This window comes from Rhinoraja longicauda, chromosome 23, assembly GCF_053455715.1.
Source record: "Rhinoraja longicauda isolate Sanriku21f chromosome 23, sRhiLon1.1, whole genome shotgun sequence".
Classification (NCBI taxonomy): Eukaryota; Metazoa; Chordata; class Chondrichthyes; order Rajiformes; family Arhynchobatidae; genus Rhinoraja; species Rhinoraja longicauda.
In genome coordinates this window covers 33,450,799-33,470,379 of record NC_135975.1, presented here as the reverse complement: position 1 = coordinate 33,470,379, position 19,581 = coordinate 33,450,799, and the positions used below count along the sequence as shown (strand labels likewise).

Here is a 19,581-nt window from a genome sequence, read left to right as displayed (position 1 = left end):
AAACTCTTCATTTATCCATCATTGGCTCACCATTTCTGTTCGTATCTAGTTCTTATATAAATGCAAAAAGCTACCCTTCTCTTCACAAACACACTCCAACCATCTTATTTTGCTCTCTGATTCTAGTCTCAATGTACTATAATCAGCCTGGTTCTTACTGGAGTTATTTTACCAATGTCATACACCTTTTATCTTTCGTTGTGTTCTTTGTCACCCTGGGACCTCTCTGGCTTTCGAAACCTTCCTCTTGTGGGAATATACCTGGGCTAAATCCGAAACATGACTTTAAATATTGCCCATTGTTCCTTCAACATTTCACCTATTAATTGCTTTCTGTAATTAATACTGCGACCAAGCTCATTTTTCTCTTTCCCTGTGTTTTTTGGAACATCTTCCATTCTGAAAGATAACATGCCCAGTCCTGAATCTCCTTTGTTGGACTCATGTTACATTTATTGCATCACAATAAGTGAGTTTGGTATCTCCATAAATGCAAGGAGTCACGGGATTTGTCAATAGACAATAGGTGCAGGAGGAGGCCATTCGGCCCTTCGAGCCAGCACCGCCATTCAATGTGATCATGGCTGATCATTCTCAATCAGGTCATTTGGGATTAAAAAAAAGCGAGTGCAGCACCGTATAAACAGTATAAATTGTTAACTATTCTACCAAGGAATTAATCTAGAATTCTGTCAACACAATAGCTTCCTTTCTTGTTCTGCTGTTCATGCACTGCTTATACAGTCCCAGTTCTAGTTCAGTTCATTAATCTGCAATTATGAGATATTCAAAAAGTTAAAGAATTTATTATTTTCATTTAATCCTTAATGTGTTTGCTGCTGGAATAAGAAGATATTACTTGTGTTTGAAACATTTTCTTATCTTTATTCATAGTTTATGTGTAAAAATATATTTAATTTGAAGTAGGCAACGACTGTATCAGTGTGGTGTGGGCTGATGCTTTACCTACAGGTGGCGTGAATGTACCGTTAAGGCAAAGATTCATCTCCGAGGAAAACTGAGTACAGGGTTGGCCGTGCGAAGGAGTGGCCAATCCGATATAAGACATTTAACTGCGAAATGCCTGCCCTTTAGTATTGGATAGATTGAGTGGAGGGTCTGCTGTTCCAAGTTTACGGTGGTTGCGGTGCGTTTCCCCCAGCCATCTCGCCCAATGCACGTTGAGCAGCACAGTTCGCCAGCCCTTGTTGGCAGAGGCTCGGTAGCGCAGCGGTAGAGTTGCTGCTTTACAGCGAATGCAGCGCCGGAGACTCAGGTTCGATCCTGACTACGGGTGCTGCACTGTAAGGAGTTTGTACGTTCTCCCCGTGACCTGCGTGGGTTTTCTCCGAGATCTTCGGTTTCCTCCCACACTCCAAAGACGTACAGGTATGTAGGTTAATTGGCTGGGTAAATGTAAAAATTGTCCCTAGTGGGTGTAGGATAGTGTTAATGTGCGGGGATCACTGGGCGGCACGGACTTGGTGGGCCGAAAAGGCCTGTTTCCGGCTGTATATATATGATGATATGATATGATATTTGTGCAGGTGTTACCCGAAGCCCAAAGGTTTTGTGGAGGTTCTGCATTAGGATCGGGCACGCAGCGAGCAAGTGAGAGAGCTGTCTGATCAGATCAGCCCAGGTGGCCGAAGGGGGGGATTTTAATGGGTCATTATTAAACGGTTCCATCTGTGCAGCAACGCCAGCTCTCTCTCCCAGATCCCCCACCCCAACTGTCGACAAAGTCTGACTGAGAAAATGCTCCCACTCATATTACGGGTTGGCTCCACGTTTGCCCACTTGCTGGGCCAGGCGGCACCTACTTCAAAGAGAGCGAGAACAGATCCCGTCAGCTGGGGAGCTGCGACCCACTCCTGAGTGAAGCCTCTAGTTTGGATGCAGTTTAAATGGCTGTAGATTCTCATAATTATCACTGCCCGGTCACCCGGACCCGACTCCCAACTGTGCCCTGACAGATCGGAACCAACCCCAGAGGTTAAAGCGACAGCATCTTTATTTAAGCCAACGCACCTCCAAAGTTTAACCAGCCTGTTCGAATCCAATCGGACCTTTCCAACCCACCACCCAAACAGCACATTCTCCTCGATTCCTTCATTCCAGGAAGGTTGTTTAGATAAGAATGTAAGGACTGTCTCAAATTGGTTGACCAAACAACTTGTAATTCGTGTAAATCAATATCGAATTTGAATGCTGACATCACAGAGGGGGAGCAGTGAGTGAGTCTGAAGAAGGGTCTCGACCCGAAACGTCACCCATTCCTTCTCTCCCGAGATGCTGCCTGACCCGCTGAGTTACTCCAGCATTGTGTGTCCACCTTCAAATTAGAATGGCTGTGACTCAGGCTAATGCCAGGGATTTGATAATTGACAGGTTCGCTCCAGGTATTCTTGCGTTTTCAAGGCTGGTGCTGTATTGAGTCAATAATTTGAATAGATACAATTGTGGATTTGTGCATCCCGCAGTACACTGTGGCCCACTGCTGACATATTTGACGGATAAATTGATTTTAAAATCTTATTGAAATAAATACGCAGGTCCATATACACACAGTAGCTCAGCTGGCGAGAATGTTTATTCCGAATGCCCCATGACCTGGGCATGCACAGTTGCCATACCAAACTCGCTTATTCTACAAGGTTATCTGTACCAGCAGTGAAGAGGGAAGCAAAGTTAATGTTTAAACATAAACGGTAATAACCTTGGTTTTCCTCGTAGAGCAATAAGATAAAACCTTGTTTGTTGACTGACTACGAAATGATACGAAACAATATGATAGCACTTTATTTATCCCAGGACGGAAATTGGTCTGCCAACAGTCATAATACACAACAAGATACATGAAACATGAAATTAAAGTAACGAGTGGAAAGTCCAGGATTGGTGATGTGCAAATATTGGGGAGGGGGGGGCGGCGGGGGGAGGCGGCGAGTGGAGTCAGTCTACCCCATGACAGAAGGGGGGAGGAATTGTACAGTTTGATAGCAACAGGGAAAAAGGATCGTCTGTGGCGTTCTGTGCTGCATCTTGGTGGGACCAGTCTGTTGCTGAAGGTGCCCCTCAGTGTGTCATGGAGGGGGTGAGCTGTATTGTCCAAGATTCTCCGCAGTTTGAGGAGCATCCTCCCCTCCAAGACCACATCCCATGAATCCAACTCCCCCCTCCCAGGACGGAGCCAGCCTTCCTGATGAGCTTGTTAATTCTGTTGGTGTCCACGGTCTTCGCCCTGCTGCCCAAGCACACGACAGCGAAAAAGATGGCACTGGCTACCACCGATTGATAGAACATCTGCAGCACCTTGCTGCAGACGTTGAAAGAGCAGAGACTCGTCAGAAAGTACACTGGCGAGGAAAGCACACTGAAAGACTAGAACTCAGCTATTGTGCCTATTTCAAACATATCAGATCCTGAGGGAGTTGGCAGGTTAAATGTTTTCACTAGTAGGTGAGTCACAAACAAGGAGGTATGGCATATATAAGGGAACAGACATTAGAAACTGGTGTGCAAAGACATTTGCGCTGGAGGATAGTGACTCTGGAATGCTCATCCTCTGGGGGGGGGGGGGGTAGCCAGATCAAATGTATTTAAGGTAGAGAGAGAGAGAGAGAGCACGTAAGTTTCCTACAGGTGTGGAGCAGTGGTACAGTTGCTGCCTTACAGCGCCACACACCCGCGTTCAATCACGACTACAGGTGCTGACTGTACGGAGTTTGTACATTCTCCTTGTAACTGCGTGGGTTTCCTCCGGGTGCTCCGGTTTCCTCCCACACTCCAAAGACGTACAGGTTTGTAGGTTAATAGGCTTTGGTAAAAATTGTAAATTGTCCCTAGTTTGTAGTGTACAGGAATTGCTGCTCGGAGTAGACTCAATGGGATGAAGGGCCTGTTTCTGTGCTGTGTCTCTAAACTAAACTCAACTAAACGTTGTGCCGATTTCCTCCCACATCTCAAAGACTTGTAGGTTAATTGTCTTCTGTAAATTGCCCCTAGTGTGTAGGCTGTGGATATGAAAATGGGGTAACAGAACCAGTGTGAATGGGTGATCAATGATCAGCCTCTACCTGGAAGGCTGAAGAGCCCTTTTCCATGATGTATCTTTCAATCAATCTATATTTGAAAATAATTGGGGGTTTTGGTACCTGACATGGAAGAGCAGTTGAGGCCAATATAGATTAGTCATCACATTGGATAACAAAGATAGACACAAAAAGCTGGAATGACTCAGCGGGACAGGCAGCGTCTCTGGAGACAAGGAATGGGTGACGTTTCGGGAAGGGTCTCGACCCAAAAGGTCACCCATTCCTTGTCTCCAGAGATGCTGCCTGCCCCGCTGAGTCACTCTAGCTTTTTGTGTCTATCTTCATTTTAAAACAGCATCTGCAGTTCCTTCCTACACATTGAATAACAGGGTAGACTTCAGGGGCCTACTGGCCTACTCCTGTTTCATATCCTTGCGTTTATTTCTGAGCAATAAATATTAGGAGGGGTGTTGAGACGAATTGTTGTGCGATGATATGCACTGTTTTAAAGGTGAGGGAGATGAATAAATACAGGGGATATATTGTGGGGAAGAGGGATTAATTTATAATCCTGCAAAGGAGCCGTCAAAGATAAAGTGGCGGAATATCCTCCTTCCACATTTATTCAATAGCTCCATTACCTAGTTTCAGAATTTACTCCACACTTTTCTGAAATAACCACTTATTTTCACAGTTACCTCTATGATTAAAAAAACTGTTTTTCTATTGCTGTGCAGTGCAGGCAATGACAGATTATTTTTCTTCAACAGCTGATGTCAGCCTTAGCAGCTGTTGGGCCTCCCAATCCACGCATGGACCCGGAGTGTTGCAGTGTGCTGCATGGCTTAGTCGAGGCAGTGGAGGTCCTGTGCAAATGTACAGATTATCAGCATGAAGCCCGAACTACTTTGATGGAGAATGCAGACAGAGTTAGCAACCGAGGACGTATCATCTGTATAACTAATGCCAAAAGGTTAGCATTACGTGCATCAGCCACCTCTGATTTGATTGCTTTCCATCCCTGTACTATTTGCACATTTGTGTAGGAAGGAACTGTAGACGCTGGTTTAAACTGTAGACACTGAGTGGGACTGGCGGCATCTCTGGAGAGAAGGAATCTTCTTCAGAAGAAGGGTGTCGACCCGAAACGTTACCCATTCCTTCTCTCCAAAGATGCTGCCTGTCCCGCTGAGTTACTCCAATGTTTTGTGTCAGCAAAAGAGTACAACATGCAAAATCATCCACCCACCCACACGCACTGTCAAGCTCAACTTGTTCCACCTTTGTGGCATCCGCACAGTCGGCGGATCCCACATAGGACTCTGCAGCCATCGTGGAATCCACTGAAATTGAATGAAAGCAAAGTTACTCTTTAACCAAAAATGAAGATACACCTAATTATTTAGTAGTTATATGTTTATATTTTTACTGTGGACGATGTGGATTATCAAGTTTGTACTGATTCCTTTTTATTTCCTTTCAATTTGTCTCACAGCGACAGTCATGTGCGAATGTTAGAAGACTGTGTCCAAGAGACGATCCACGAGCACAACAAATTAGCAGCTAGTTCTGATAAGTAAGTTTGGGTCTAATATTCAAAGCAAAATAACTTTATTCTGATTTACTGTGTCCGCTGCATTAAAAAGAGATTTTTTTAGTATTTGTTTGCTTTCAGGTATTAAATTCTCTGCATATATTGTGAATTATTGAACTAGGCTTTGAGTGTGTGAGAAGGAACTGCAGATGCTGGTTTAAACCGAAGATAGACACAAAAATCTGAACTAACTCAGCGGGACAGGCAGCATCTCTGTAGAGAAGGAATGGATGACGATTCGGGTTGAGGGTTGTTGAGTATTCACGCCAATACACAAGAGTTGCAACTCATAGTTTTATTTGTACCTAAGCAGAGGTAACAATAAGTGCTATCGTCTTCACAGTCTGGTCGCGGTCCACCTGCAAGGCAGCGACCGGCAGCGTACATAGTCAAGGTGGGAGTGAAGATCCGGATTGGATCGTGTGTGGAATGTGCAGCAAGCATAGTGAATGTGATGCTATATATATATAGTGAAGGTGAACTAGCATGCACAATCTACATCCTTCCTCTCAAGGAAAGAATACATAATAAAATAAAGATACAGTAGTCGCCGTGGATCTTATAATATATATCACCGCTCATGTGCGACTGACATAAGTACAGGTAAACTGATATTGACAAAGGCAGTCCAAACGTAGCCCGTTGAATGTCACTCAAAGTTCAAGTGTTAGGCCTGGTACTTCACGGTGGGCCGGCAGGCACGACCTGCACGTGTACGGTACAGTCCCGCTGGAGACGAGTCCGGTGGAACCGGCCCCAGAGAGCGGTGACATTGTGTGGAATCTTATTGAAACATATAAGATAATTAGGGGATTGGACACATTAGAGGCAGGAAACATGTTCCCAATGTTGGGGGAGTCCAGAACAAGGGGCCACAGTTTAAGAATAAGGGGTAGGCCATTTAGAACGGAGATGAGGAAGAACTTTTTCAGTCAGAGAGTGGTGAAGGTGTGGAATTCTCTGCCTCAGAAGGCAGTGGAGGCCAGTTCGTTGGATGCTTTCAAGAGAGAGCTGGATAGAGCTCTTAAGGATAGCGGAGTGAGGGGGTATGGGGAGAAGGCAGGAACGGGGTACTGATTGAGAGTGATCAGCCATGATCGCATTGAATGGCGGTGCTGGCTCGAAGGGCTGAATGGCCTACTCCTGCACCTATTGTCTATTGTCTATTGCTGGCGATGGGACGGGAGACAATGGCCTGTCGGCGAGGCCACAGGCGAGGCCGGAAGGGCTGACAGACCGGGCAGCGGAGGCACAGACAGGCAGGTGTCCCCAGAGGGGTGCGGGTGGGTTAAACTTGAGTGGTCGGGGAGGAACAGATGTGGTGCCGGTTCGCACACTGGCAGGATGTGCTGTCGGTGTCTGGATCATGTGTGGAATTAGCAGCAAGCATAGTGAATGTTATGCTATATATATATAGTGAAGGTGAGCTAGCATGCACAATCTACAAGGGTCTCGACCTGAAACGTACCCATTCCTTCTCTCCAGAGAGCTGCCTGTGCCGCTGAGTTACTCCAGCATTTTGTATCTATCTTATAGACAATAGACAATATCTTAGGCTTTAAGTGGTTGATTTTCGATAACTGAAAATACATGCAGCATTCAAGTTGTGTTGTATTCAACAAGCTATGAAGTCTCAGCATATCCATTTGCCAGAAGAGCTTGAAGCTATTTTTGAAAGACACAAAATGTTGGAGTAACTCAGCGGGTCAGGCAGCATCTCTGGAGAGCATGGATAGGTGACGTTTTGGGTCGGGACCTTTCTTCAGACTAACCCAGTCTAAAGAATGTCACCTATCCATGTTCTCCAGGGATACTGCTTGACCTGCTGAGTTACTCCAGCATTTTGTGTCTTGTCATGGTAAACCAGTATCTGCAGTTTTTTGTTTCTAATGGAAGCTACTTTTTCTTGTTTGAAGTAATACTTTAAAAGCTATGGGGTTAACTTTGCATTTGAACAACAGTAAACAGTGGCTCATATCCAACTGCAGCCCATTGTGTATTTGCCTTTTGTCTCATTGTTTTGAGACATTTGATGTTTTGAGACATTTAATCAATGTGCAGGAAGAGAGTAGGAAAATAAGACCAGATTGGGACTAAATATTCCCAGTCAGGCCAGAAGGTGGAGCACCAGTCTACATAGCAGGCTTCGTAAAAGTTTAGTTTAGAGATACAGCGCAGAATCAGGCCCTTCGGCCCACCGAGTCTGCACTGACCAACGATCCCCATACACTAGCACTATCCGACACACACCAGGGACAATTTACAATCTTTACCAAAGCCACTTGACCTACAAACCTGTTCGTCTTTGGAGTGTGGGAGGAAACGGGAGTATCCAAAGAAAACCCAAGTAGTCACAGGTAGAGTGTACAAACTCAGTATAGATAGCACCCGTGGTCAGGATCGAACCCCGATCCCTGGGGCTGTAGGGCAGCAACTCTACCACTACGCCACCGTGCTGCCCCGACGTGAAGAAAGATGTCACTCTTGCATACTGCAGAGAGGAAACAGCCCAGGTATTTCAGTTTTTGTATGTACCTATATCTAGAAATGAAAAGTACTTGATTTTCAAGCATTTAACACCATTTAGCAAGGACAATTATGCCAGTATATGAAAAGCGCTATATAAATAAAATGTATTATTATTATATTTTTTATTTTGGTGAGAAATGCAATGATCAACGGCTTCTGTCAGCTGGAAGTTTCTAAATATGAAGAGATGTAACTCTTTAGGCAGAAGATAGTTTGCTCAGTGTTTTTTGTTTTCTTTCAGCTTGATGCAGATTCAGCATTGTGAACTGGTTTTAATTCACACGTACACAGTGGGTGAAGACAGCCTAGTTTCAGATCGTCCCAAGAAAGATGTAAGTTATATTTTCTGTACCGATTTGGAACACAGCATGCCATTATGTTTTAGCTAATTAATAGAAGGGTTTGAAGGGAAAATGAGAAAAACGATTTTCATTTGGGGATTAGTTGAGGATTTGGATGATCTTTCTGAAATAGCGTTGGAGACAGGAACCCTCGGCGCATTCAAGAGATAGCTGGAAGAGTCCTAACCTACAGGTTAGGGACAAAATGGACCAAATCGCTGTATAGATGCTGTAGCCTCTGAATGCAGGTGGTTCTTTGTCCAGTAAAGCTAATGTTACCAGACAAGAGCTAGGCACGTTTCTGGACCAATGTTTCCTCTATGCTTTCACTCGTTATGGCAAGTTTCTACCTTTAATGACTGTGCTCACCCAACTTTGGCCTGCAGCATAATACTAACAAAGTACATAGAAAAGCACGAGAAGGCCATTTGGCCCTTTTCCTGCCTGTCTATCAATTTTCAGTCTTTCAGCACAAAATCCCCTGCAGCAAACATTTTTTTTAAACTTTTTAATTTTAAACTCTTTTATCAACGAATTTCGGAAAATCCACATACACCGCCATCTCTAGCTCACCCTTATCTATTAATAGAAGTTAATAGCAAATTATTAATAGGAAGGAAGAATGGTTGAAAGTTAAAAGAACCATAATTACTGTGTCCCTGAGTAGCTGTTTTCTCTCGGTAGATAAGCTAGGGGCATGTAATTGGATGGGTTTGTGTATTGCACATTTGTTCAGGCAGTGGTTGATACTGGCCAGAGGAGGTGGTGGAAATGGATGACAACAGACAATAGATACAGGAGTAAGCCATTCGGCCTTTCGAGCCAGCACCGCCATTCACTGTGATCATGGTTGATCGTCCACAATTACCATGTTTAAGATACATTTAACCAAGCACTTAAATAGGCCAGGAGTAGAAGGAAATGGACCTAACATGGGCAAATGGAATTAGTGTAGATGCAGATTTAGTGTAGATGATTGGCACAGATGTGCTGCAATGAAGGTGTATAAGAAAATAACTGCAGATGCTGGTACAAATCGAAGGTATCACAAAATGTTGGAGTAACTCAGCAGGTCAGGCAGCATCTCTGGAGAGAAGGAATGGATGACGTTTCGGGTCGAGACTCTTCTTCAGACTTCTGCAATGAAGGGCTCATTTCTCTGCTGTCAAACTTGGTCTTGAACAGAAGCCCATCTTCAACCTATATGCCCTTATAATCCTTGCCTAATACATTTGTTGCATAAACTCGCCATTCAGAATAGTTCCAAAAAGTTTACAATTTTATAAAATCTATAATTTTAACATTGAGGACAATCTAAATTCACTCACATCAGATTGACTATTAAAAATCTGGTCTGCCCTTCCCTTGACTTCAGTGCAACGCATTATAAACTGCTAATTTTATATTTTAAAATCTAGGCCCATATGATGTATTTCCCTGTGTAAGAAAGAACTGTAGATGCTGGTTTAAATCGAAGGAAGACACAAAATGCTGGAGTAACTTAGGCAGCATCTCTGGAGATAAGAAATTCCTTCTCTCCAGAGATACTGCCTGTCCCGCTGAGTTACTCCAGCATTTTGTGCCTACTTTTGATGTATTTCTCTACTCCTTTAACTCTTAAAATGCACTTCTGAGATCCTTGCAAGTAACCCTTGCATCCCCTCTCTCTCCGTCCCTCCCCCACCCTTCAGTGTAAACCAGCATCTGCAGTTCCTTCCCACACCATTACAATTTATTCCTGTCTAGTTTCAAGTTAGTTTTGGTTGTGATTATGCTGTGGAATGTGCATTGAGGTGCAATTAAGGGTGCTAAATAAATTAACCAAAATATGCTATTTTAATGGAACTGTTGTCAATATACCAAACCTGTGATTTATAGCGACAACGTTAATCTTTATGGTTTATCTAGTTTATCTTTGCCTTTCAATGATCCTAGTTGATTGTTGTCCACTTTGTTGCCACAGGTCTCCTTGGTCCTAACGAGTGAAGTGCACAGTGTCCGTGCTGGAAGGCAGCTGCCTTCAAAGCTCATGTCCCTTGTCCAGCAGCATTTTGACCTTGCCTCCACCACTATTACAAACATACCTATGAAGGTGGGTCTAACACTTCAGAAGTTTTATTTGAACTAAAACACTGCATCTAATTGTTTTTTATTTATTTTTCAGTCTGTGAAAATTTAACATTTTTCAAAGTAATTTTCAAATTATTTTCTCTCCACATCATATTTCTGTTTGCTAGCCCACATTCAATGTCAGTGAACAGGTTAGTAAATTTGAATTTAAAATAGAACATTAGATCATGAAACTGATCAAAAGGTTATATTGCTTGCAACACACTGTGGTGTGCAATATAATCATCTTTTTTTGTCTGTTCTTGTAGAAACATCATTGTAAGACCCTTTGTATGATACTGTCACTAAAACTGCTCCTTTACATCTGTATTGTTCTTTCCATTACGTGTTTTTATGTCTCTATCCTGTATAGTATTTGTGTGGCATGCAATGATGACGTAACTGCTGCAATCCGTTTATTGTTGGTTGCCTTGCATACACGGTTTAAAAATAATTACTTCACAAAATTGTTTCAAACTAAAAGTAAAACCTTTTTTCCCCACAAGTCAGATGTTTGTCACTCAGGTTAACTATGTTATGTATGGTTTTGTGACCACTATTCTGGGTACAACAAAATTGTCCGTGTATTAGTACAACGGTGATTTTGGAAAAACCAAACAAAAAGCTGTTGAATTGTTATAAAATCTCTGTATCCGGGTCCTTTAGGGAAGGAAGAAGGATAAGATGGGTCCCATGCCTTTGTCTGAAGAAGGGTCCCGACCCGAAATGTCACCTATCCATGTTCTCCAGGGATGCTGCCTGACCCACTGAGTTACTTCAGCATTTTGTGTATTTTCTTGGTAAACCAGCATCTGCAGTTCTTTAGGGAAGGAAATATGTTTGCTTTCCTTGCCCTGTATGTGACATCAGTCCAATTCTCAATAGTTTCGTTTAGTTTATCGTCATGTGTAACAAGGCACAGTGAAAAGCTTTTGTTTCTTGCTATCCAGTCAGCGGAAAGACTACACATGATTAAAATCGAGCCTTCCACCATGTTCAGATATAGGACCTCCCCATGTAATGAGAGGGTTCCATTCCTGAGAACTGTTCGTAACCCAAACAGTTTGCAATTTAAATAACAACATTGTGTAATCTCGGGCAATATGTTGGTAATCAGTTATTAAAGATGTGATAGCATTACATTTGGAAAGTGGTGAAATCATCGGACAAAGTCAGCATGGATTTACCAAAGGCAAATCATGTCTGACGAATCTTATAGAATTTTTCGAGGATGTAACTAGTAGAGTGGATAAGGGAGAACCAGTCGATGTGTTATATCTGGACTTTCAGAAGGCCTTCGACAAGGTCCCACATAGGAGATTGGTGTACAAACTTAAAGCACACGGTATTGAGGGTTCAGTGTTGAGGTGGATAGAAAATTGGTTGGCGGACAGGAAGCAAAGAGTAGGAATAAACGGGTCCTTTTCAGAATGGCAGGCAGTGACTAGTGGGGTACCGCAAGGCTCAGTGCTGGGACCCCAGTTATTTACAGTGTATATTAATGATTTGGACGAGGGAATTGAATGCAACATCTCTAAGTTTGCGGATGACACGAAGCTGGGTGGTAGTGTTAGCTGCGAGGAGGATGCTAGGAGGCTGCAGAGTGACTTGGATAGATTAGGCGAGTGGGCAAATGCATGGCAGATGCAATATAATGTGGATAAATGTGAGGTTATCCACTTTGGCGGCAAGAACAGGAAAGCAGAGTATTACCTGAATGGTGACCGATTGGGAGAAGGGGAGATGCAACGTGACCTGGGTGTCATGGTGCACCAGTCATTGAAAGCAAGCATGCAGGTGCAGCAGGCAGTGAAGAAAGCGAATGGTATGTTGGCATTCATAGCAAGAGGATTTGAGTTTAGGAGCTGGGAGGTTCTGCTGCAGTTGTACAGGGCCTTGGTGAGACCGCACCTGGAGTATTGTGTGCAGTTTTGGTCTCCTAACCTGAGGAAAGACGTTCTTGCCTTAGAGGGAGTACAGAGAAGGTTCACCAGATTGATCCCTGGGATGGCGGGACTTACATATGAGGAAAGACTAGATAGACTGGGCTTGTACTCGCTGGAATTTAGAAGACTGAGGGGGGATCTTATAGAAACATATAAAATTCTTAAGGGGTTGGAGAGGCTAGATGCGGGAAGATTGTTCCCGATGTTGGGGGAGTCCAGAACCAGGGGTCACAGCTTAAGGATAAGGGGGAAGTCTTTTAGGACCGAGATGAGAAAACATTTCTTCACACAGAGAGTGGTGAGTCTGTGGAATTCTCTGCCACAGAAGGTAGTTGAGGCCAGTTCATTGGCTATATTTAAGAGGGAGTTAGATGTGGCCCTTTTTGCTAAAGGGATCAGGGGGTATGGAGAGAAGGCAGGTACAGGCTACTGAGCTGAATGATCAGCCATGATCATATTGAATGGCGGTGCAGGCTCGAAGGGCCGAATGGCCTACTCCTGCACCTATTTTCTATGTTTCTATGTTTCTAAACCAGAATGTTTAACTCAACCATTCAGATATAGCTGTCAGCTGAGGTCGTACAGAACAGACCTGCAGCAGCCAGCAAACCGACCCCACTGGTCTCCCAAATGCTCATTCATGTATGGGCTGTACATACGTCGGGCATTTGTAACTTGGAGAGGACCTGTATGTTTAAGTCACAGAGCAACCAAGTAATATCAAATCTGTTACCAGCAGGGAGTGCAGCAGTTCAAGAACTTGGCTCACTATTATTATTTTAATGGAAACTGGTGAAAGACAATAGATGCCAACATTAGCAGTCATTCTCGGGAGGAAAAAATCACAAAGTTAATTGAGACTGGTATTAAAATTGGGCGACAGATGCATAATCTAAACATGGATAACCCAGAGGTGAAAGTGAAGCTCAAAACTGATGGGGTTATTGCCAAGTAACAAAATATTGAAAGATCTACTGAGAAAAGTTGAGGAGAGCCCATTTCTGGATGCATTTAAAAGAGATTTCCATTATTGGGGATTTCCAAATTGCTGTAGAAGAATGAGCTAGATGGGCTTCTCCATTATCTCTTCTGTGACTCTTGCATCAATAAGGAACAGCACTAAAAAAGTTTGATATTTGTTTTTAGAGCTGGTAGTGCTGCTATCTCAAGAGGCGGAGACCCGGGTTCAATACTGACCTCGGATGCTGTCTGCGAGGAGTTTGCACGTTCTCTCTCTCATTGCGTGAGTTTCCTCCGGGTGCTCCGGTTTCCTCCCGTTTCCCAATAACATGGCGGCTTGGAAGTTAATTGGCCATATCTCCACATAATAGTTTCATACCTTAATGGCCATATCTCCACATGCAAAAATGAGATCAGACCAATTGATCTGTTATGGGAAGGAAGGAGCTGCAGTTGGTGGTTTATACCGAAGATAAACTGAGGATTCTGAAGAAGGGTTCCGACCCGAAATGTGACCGATTCCTTTTCTCCAGAGATACTGTCTGACCCGTTGACTTACTCCAGCATTTTGGGTCTATGGGTAGGAAGGAACTGCAGATGCTGGTTTAAACCAAAGATAGACACAAAATGCTGGAGTAACTCAGCGGGACAGGCAGCATCTCTGGGGATTTCTTCTTGCATTTGAGGCAGCAGAAATTATGTAACGCCCTCCAGGCGCTGTAGCCAGTGCAATGTGCTGTTGTCGAGGGCCGTGAGGTCTACCCCTCCACCAGGGGGACGGAGGACAGTGCAGTCGAAAATGCTGTGCTGCGCTGTTTGCTGGTCTGCTCCACACCGGCAGGCTGCTGATGGACGCAACCCCCAACGATGCATGTTGGCGTTGAACCGGCCGACCCCTGTGCGGAGCCGGTTCAGGGCGACCCACTCTTTGCGGGGCATGTCCGAGCCGGGTGGGGCTGTGGTGTTCGGTGCGACAGTGAATTGAGGAGGTGGCGATGTCTGTTCCCAGCTGGTTCTCCATGCTCCTAGTATGTTGAAACCGGAGCCACAGAGGGTCGCTGCATGATGGGAGAAAGGGTGACGAGATGACAGGCGTTGAAGTCCTAGTTGCTGTGAATCCTGGGCGAGGTGGTGCAAAGAATGTTTGGCGTCCGATGGGGCCTTGCACACCAGCCTATGAGTGAAGAACTCTCTGCGAAGCTTGGCGGGTGCGATACCTGCGAGCACCGGCAGGAGATCCGTCGGAGTAGGGCGTAGGCAGCCGGTGATGATCCGCATGGTGTCGTTGAGGGTGGTGTCTAGCTTGCTGGTATCTGGGGAGAAGGAATGGGTGATGTTTTGGGTCGAGACCCTTCAGACTATGATCTGTTACGGGGTTGGGTAGACTGGAGAAACGTGAATTGGACTAGAATCAAGTAAGAAGTGATTTGATGGAAATTATTCGGCTAAATGAAAGAATAAAAGTTGTTTCCCTTGACAGAATTGTTGGGAGCAAAAAAGGGCAGAGCAGTGATGAAATAAGGAAGAACTTTTTCAAGCAGAAAATAGTAATGATCTGGCTTAAAGGGTATTGGCTATCTATCAACACTGAGAAAGGAAAGAGATAGAAACAAGAGAGAACAATTGCAGGGCTCCAGTGAGAAAACTGAATGTGATCGGTCAGAGGTTTGGAACTGGCTTGCTGGGTCCAATGATCTCCAGTATTACAGCAATTGTTATTCTATAAACTTGAATGTGCAATTGCATTAGCATTAACATAATTCCCTTGCATCTAATATACTGAAATCTATGCAGGTATTTGTGTCAGTACATGCAAATATGTCACTGTTTTTGATAATCCATTGTATTCAGATGTAAAATGGTTAGTGGTTCTTGGTGCTTGAGGTGAGCAGTGCATTATATAAACTAATTCATGTGTAGAAAAGAATTAACATCAGATACAGCCAAGATGCAAGTGTGTTTATTTGTCAAATGCACTGCATGTGAACAGGAAGAATGACATTTTTACTGGGTGCAACTTGACACCCTCAGAAGGCCTCTGAGGATCCTTCAATGCTTCTACTCTGTGGCTGTAGAGAGCATCCAGTCCGGCAATATTTATTCACAAAATGCTGGAGTAACTCTGCAGGTCAGGCAGCACCTCAGGAGAGAAGGAATTGGTAACGTTTCGGGTTGAGACCCTTCTTCAGACTGAGCATCTGTCCGGCAACATCACAGTCTGGTTTGGGAACAGCTCTGCCCAGGACAGGAAGGCCCTGCAGAGAGTAGTGCGTTCGGCAGAACGCACCATGGGAACTACACTCGACTCCCCTGCAGGACCTATACATCAGGAGGTGCAGATCAAGAGCAAGCAAGATTATGAGGGACCCCTAGCACCCCAGCAACGGACTGTTCCAGCTGCTACGGTCAGGCAAATGCCTCCGCTGTCACGCTGTGAAAACGGAGAGGATGAGACGGAGTTTCTTCCCACAGGCCATCAGGACTGTTAACTATTATAACTCCAAGGACTAAAAAAATTTTCTGTATTCATTTTAATTTTTATGCTGTAATTGTAATTTTTTTTTTGCACAATCCGCAGGCATTGCCACTTTCATTTCACTGCACATCTTGTATGTGTATGTGACAAATAAACTTGATTGACTTGACATTAGATGCAACAAGGACAACAAATAATAAGTACACAAAAACTAGCAGTTGTTCCATGTAAACTAGGCCATGGTTGTGCCAGAACAGAGGTAGAGCAAATATCGGAGTCCAAAATCTAGTATAGATTGATGCTGAGGTAGGCTTGTGGTTACGGCTGTGCAGTGTTGTTCAAGAGCATGATGGTTAATAGGAAGAAGCTGTTCTTGAACCTAGAGGTAACGGTTCTCAAGCTCTGGTGCCACCTTTCTGATGGGAGCAGCGAGAAGAGAGTAGGAACAGTGTGGCATGGGTCGTTGATATGAACTGCTGTTTCAAGGCAGTGCTTCCTTGAGATCCCCTTTGTTGGCAATACCCATGCTGGGCTAGGCAACGGCCACCACTTTCTACACTTTCCTATGTTCTGAGCCAGGCAGTGTTGCAACCAGTCAGTATGCCCTCCACCGCCCACTAGGGCCTATGAACAAAGCATAATTGAGCTCAAGGATTAAATGGTTCTGAATGTTTGAACTGATATGGCATGTCTATTCAGCCAGACAGTGCAATTTCTTTGTGTTTCTAAACTGGGTAAGTTTTAGTATGACCATAGAGTGAATTTTTAAACATGTTTCTGCTGAACTTTTAAAGCAATGCTTTTAACAAGTTAAACCTGGACCATATCCGTTGCCCAGCAGAAGAAGAATTGGATTTCTACAATCCTGATAAGCACATGGGTGCATATATATTGTAATACCTACAGTAATTGCAATCAAATCCATATTGCTTTTACATTTTACCTGTTCTTTGTTTAAAGGAAGAGCAACACGCAAATACTTCTGCAAATTATGATGTAGAGCTTCTCCATCAAAAAGACGCTCATACTGAACTGCTGAGAAATGGTAAGTTACGATTTACGCACTTGGTTGGCATTTGGCATAAGGCTGTGCTCATTCCTCGGGTTCCAAAGGCAGCTTTCAGACATTTTCCTGCTAATGTTCGACTGAATTCCAACTGTCTTTTCATCTTCCAGTCTCCATAGACTCTTCATCCAAAATTGTTGTTGCTGCTCTAAATAGTGCCATCCATCATCCTGGAGAATGCTAACTGACACGATCCTCAGAATTGGCATTGTGTTGGTTTTACAATGTTCCCCCTTACAACCATGGAAGTATGTAATAATAACCACCTCATCCATATAATTTCATCCAATGATTCAAAACAATACTTTGGTAGATATTTGGACAAATTTATACTCTGAAAGATCACCTCCTGTATGTGGTAACGATTATGGGATGGGGTGAAATATGTTGGCTTTGGGTAGGGGGGAAAAGCAAAAGATCTCTTTGCAAGTCATGTACAGGTGCTCCCCGGCTTACGATGCTTCGACTTGCGATATTTTGACTTTGCGATGGTGCAAACAGCAGCGGCCCGTAGCGAGCCGCTGCTCGCTTCCAGACACGTGATCGCGTGTATCAAAATGCATTTTGACTTACAATATTTTCTGTTTCGGATGGGTTTTTCGGAACGGAACCCCATTGTAAGCTGAGGAGCACCTGTATACAGCTTTAATGTCCTCAGCATTATGATTTAAATCACTGGCTGACAAGAGAATTCTGAATTTTTTGTGAGTTAAGATTTCCATGTGGATTTTTCTATTTGCACCTACAGCTGTCTGATCCCCTGGGTGTAACAAATTGAGAGAAAACAGATGAAAGGCAGTCCAGTCATTGTATTCATTTAAGTAGATGCAATGCCTAGTGCAAAACAAAGTGGGATAACAGAACCAGCGCAAACTAGTGGTCAGTGGTGACTCGTTGGGCCTAGGGGCCTGTTTCCATGCTGTACGTTTCCATTCCACTACTTTCATTGATGTTCCCAAAGAAGTGGCAAATTTAGCCAATGGTCACGTATTGTTCTCAGATGTTAACTCGGATTCTAGACTTTTAAGCAATTCAAAAATCAATTGAATCTTCGTCTCTTCTTCCAAATCCCTTTCCCCTCTCACCAACCCGACCCTTTTCCGTATAAGAGCATAAACAGAAACAGGAGTGGGCCGAGTGAACCTTCATGTCTGATCCACTATCTGATAAAGTTATGGTTGATCTTCCACTTCCAATCTTGGTCTTATTGCATTGTTTCTGATTCAGTAACAACTAAGTTGTGAAAATAAACACATGAAACATAGAAACCCATGCCCCTCACACCTGCTCTGCTATTCATAATGGTCATGACAGAAACTTTGTTTCAGCATCAATTTTCTGCACTAAACTAATGTTTTTTGATCCAGCATTACTCCAGCTTTTTGTGACTATCTTCGGTATAAACCAGTATCTGCAGTTCTTTCCTGCACATTCTTTGATCCTATTGTTATCCATATATCTTGCGATCTAAAGCCCAACATACCAGTTGCCTTCCTAATTGCTTGCTGCATCCGAATGCTGACCTTCAGTGATTTGTGTATAAGTACACTTGTGAACGCCACCTTTCAATCTCAATATTTCTAAAATATTCCGCTCATTTTTTTCTTCACACTTTTTCACATATTTCATCCTTTGTTAGCACCTTGGCCTTCAAAGCCTTTCCGCATTCTTCTCAAATATATTGCACTTAGTCTCCTCATCCAGTCCATTGATATAAATTGTGAATAGCTGAGGCTGCCGTACCAATTCTTAGGTATTTATTCACAAAGTGCTGGAGTAACTCAGCAGGTCGGGCAGCATCTCGGGAGAGAAGGAATGGGTGACGTTTCGGGTCGCGACCCTTCTTCAGACTGATGTCAGGGGGGGCGGGACAAAGGAAGGATATAGGTGGAGACAGGAAGATAAAGGGAGATCTGGGAAGGAGGAGAGGAAGAGAGGGACAGAGGAACTATCTAAAGTTGGAGAAGTCGATGTTCATACCAAGGGGCTGCAAATTGCCCAGACGAAATATGGGGTGCTGCTCCTCCAATTTCCGGTGGGCCTCACTATGGCACTGGAGGAGGCCCATGACAGAAAGATCAGACTGGGAATGGGAGGGGGAGTTGAAGTGCTCGGCCACCGGGAGATCAGTTTGGTTAATGCGGACCGAGCGCAGGTGTTCAGCGAAGCGATAGCCGAGCCTGCGCTTGGTTTCGCCGATGTAAATAAGTTGGCATCTAGAGCAGCGGATGCAATAGATGAGGTTGGAGGAGGTGCAGGTGAACCTTTGTCTCACCTGGAAAGACTGTTTGGGTCCTTGGATGGAGTTGAGGGGGGAGGTGAGGGGGGAGGTAAAGGGACAGGTGTTGCATCTCGTGCGGTTGCAGGGGAAAGTGCCCGGGGTTGGGGTGGTTTGGGTAGGAAGGGACAAGTGGATGAGTACCAATTCTTGTTGCACCCCACTATTGACAGAATCCTTACTCTCTGTCCATTAACCAAACCACAGTCCATGCTAGTATATTACCCTTTAATCTTGTGCTCTAA

General features: G+C 44.1%; 1 protein-coding gene across 2 annotated transcripts in view; it reads left to right on the top strand.

Moving 5' to 3' along the window:
- Positions 1-19,581, top strand: part of ints13 (integrator complex subunit 13) — a 77,917-nt gene that overhangs the window by 16,876 nt on the left and 41,460 nt on the right. For both annotated transcript variants that reach the window (XM_078420020.1, XM_078420019.1), the window contains exons 4-8: positions 4,808-5,010; positions 5,533-5,613; positions 8,402-8,492; positions 10,465-10,593; positions 16,953-17,037. In XM_078420020.1, the coding sequence (XP_078276146.1) occupies positions 4,808-5,010; positions 5,533-5,613; positions 8,402-8,492; positions 10,465-10,593; positions 16,953-17,037 (589 nt within the window). The remainder of the gene's footprint in view (positions 1-4,807; positions 5,011-5,532; positions 5,614-8,401; positions 8,493-10,464; positions 10,594-16,952; positions 17,038-19,581) is intronic.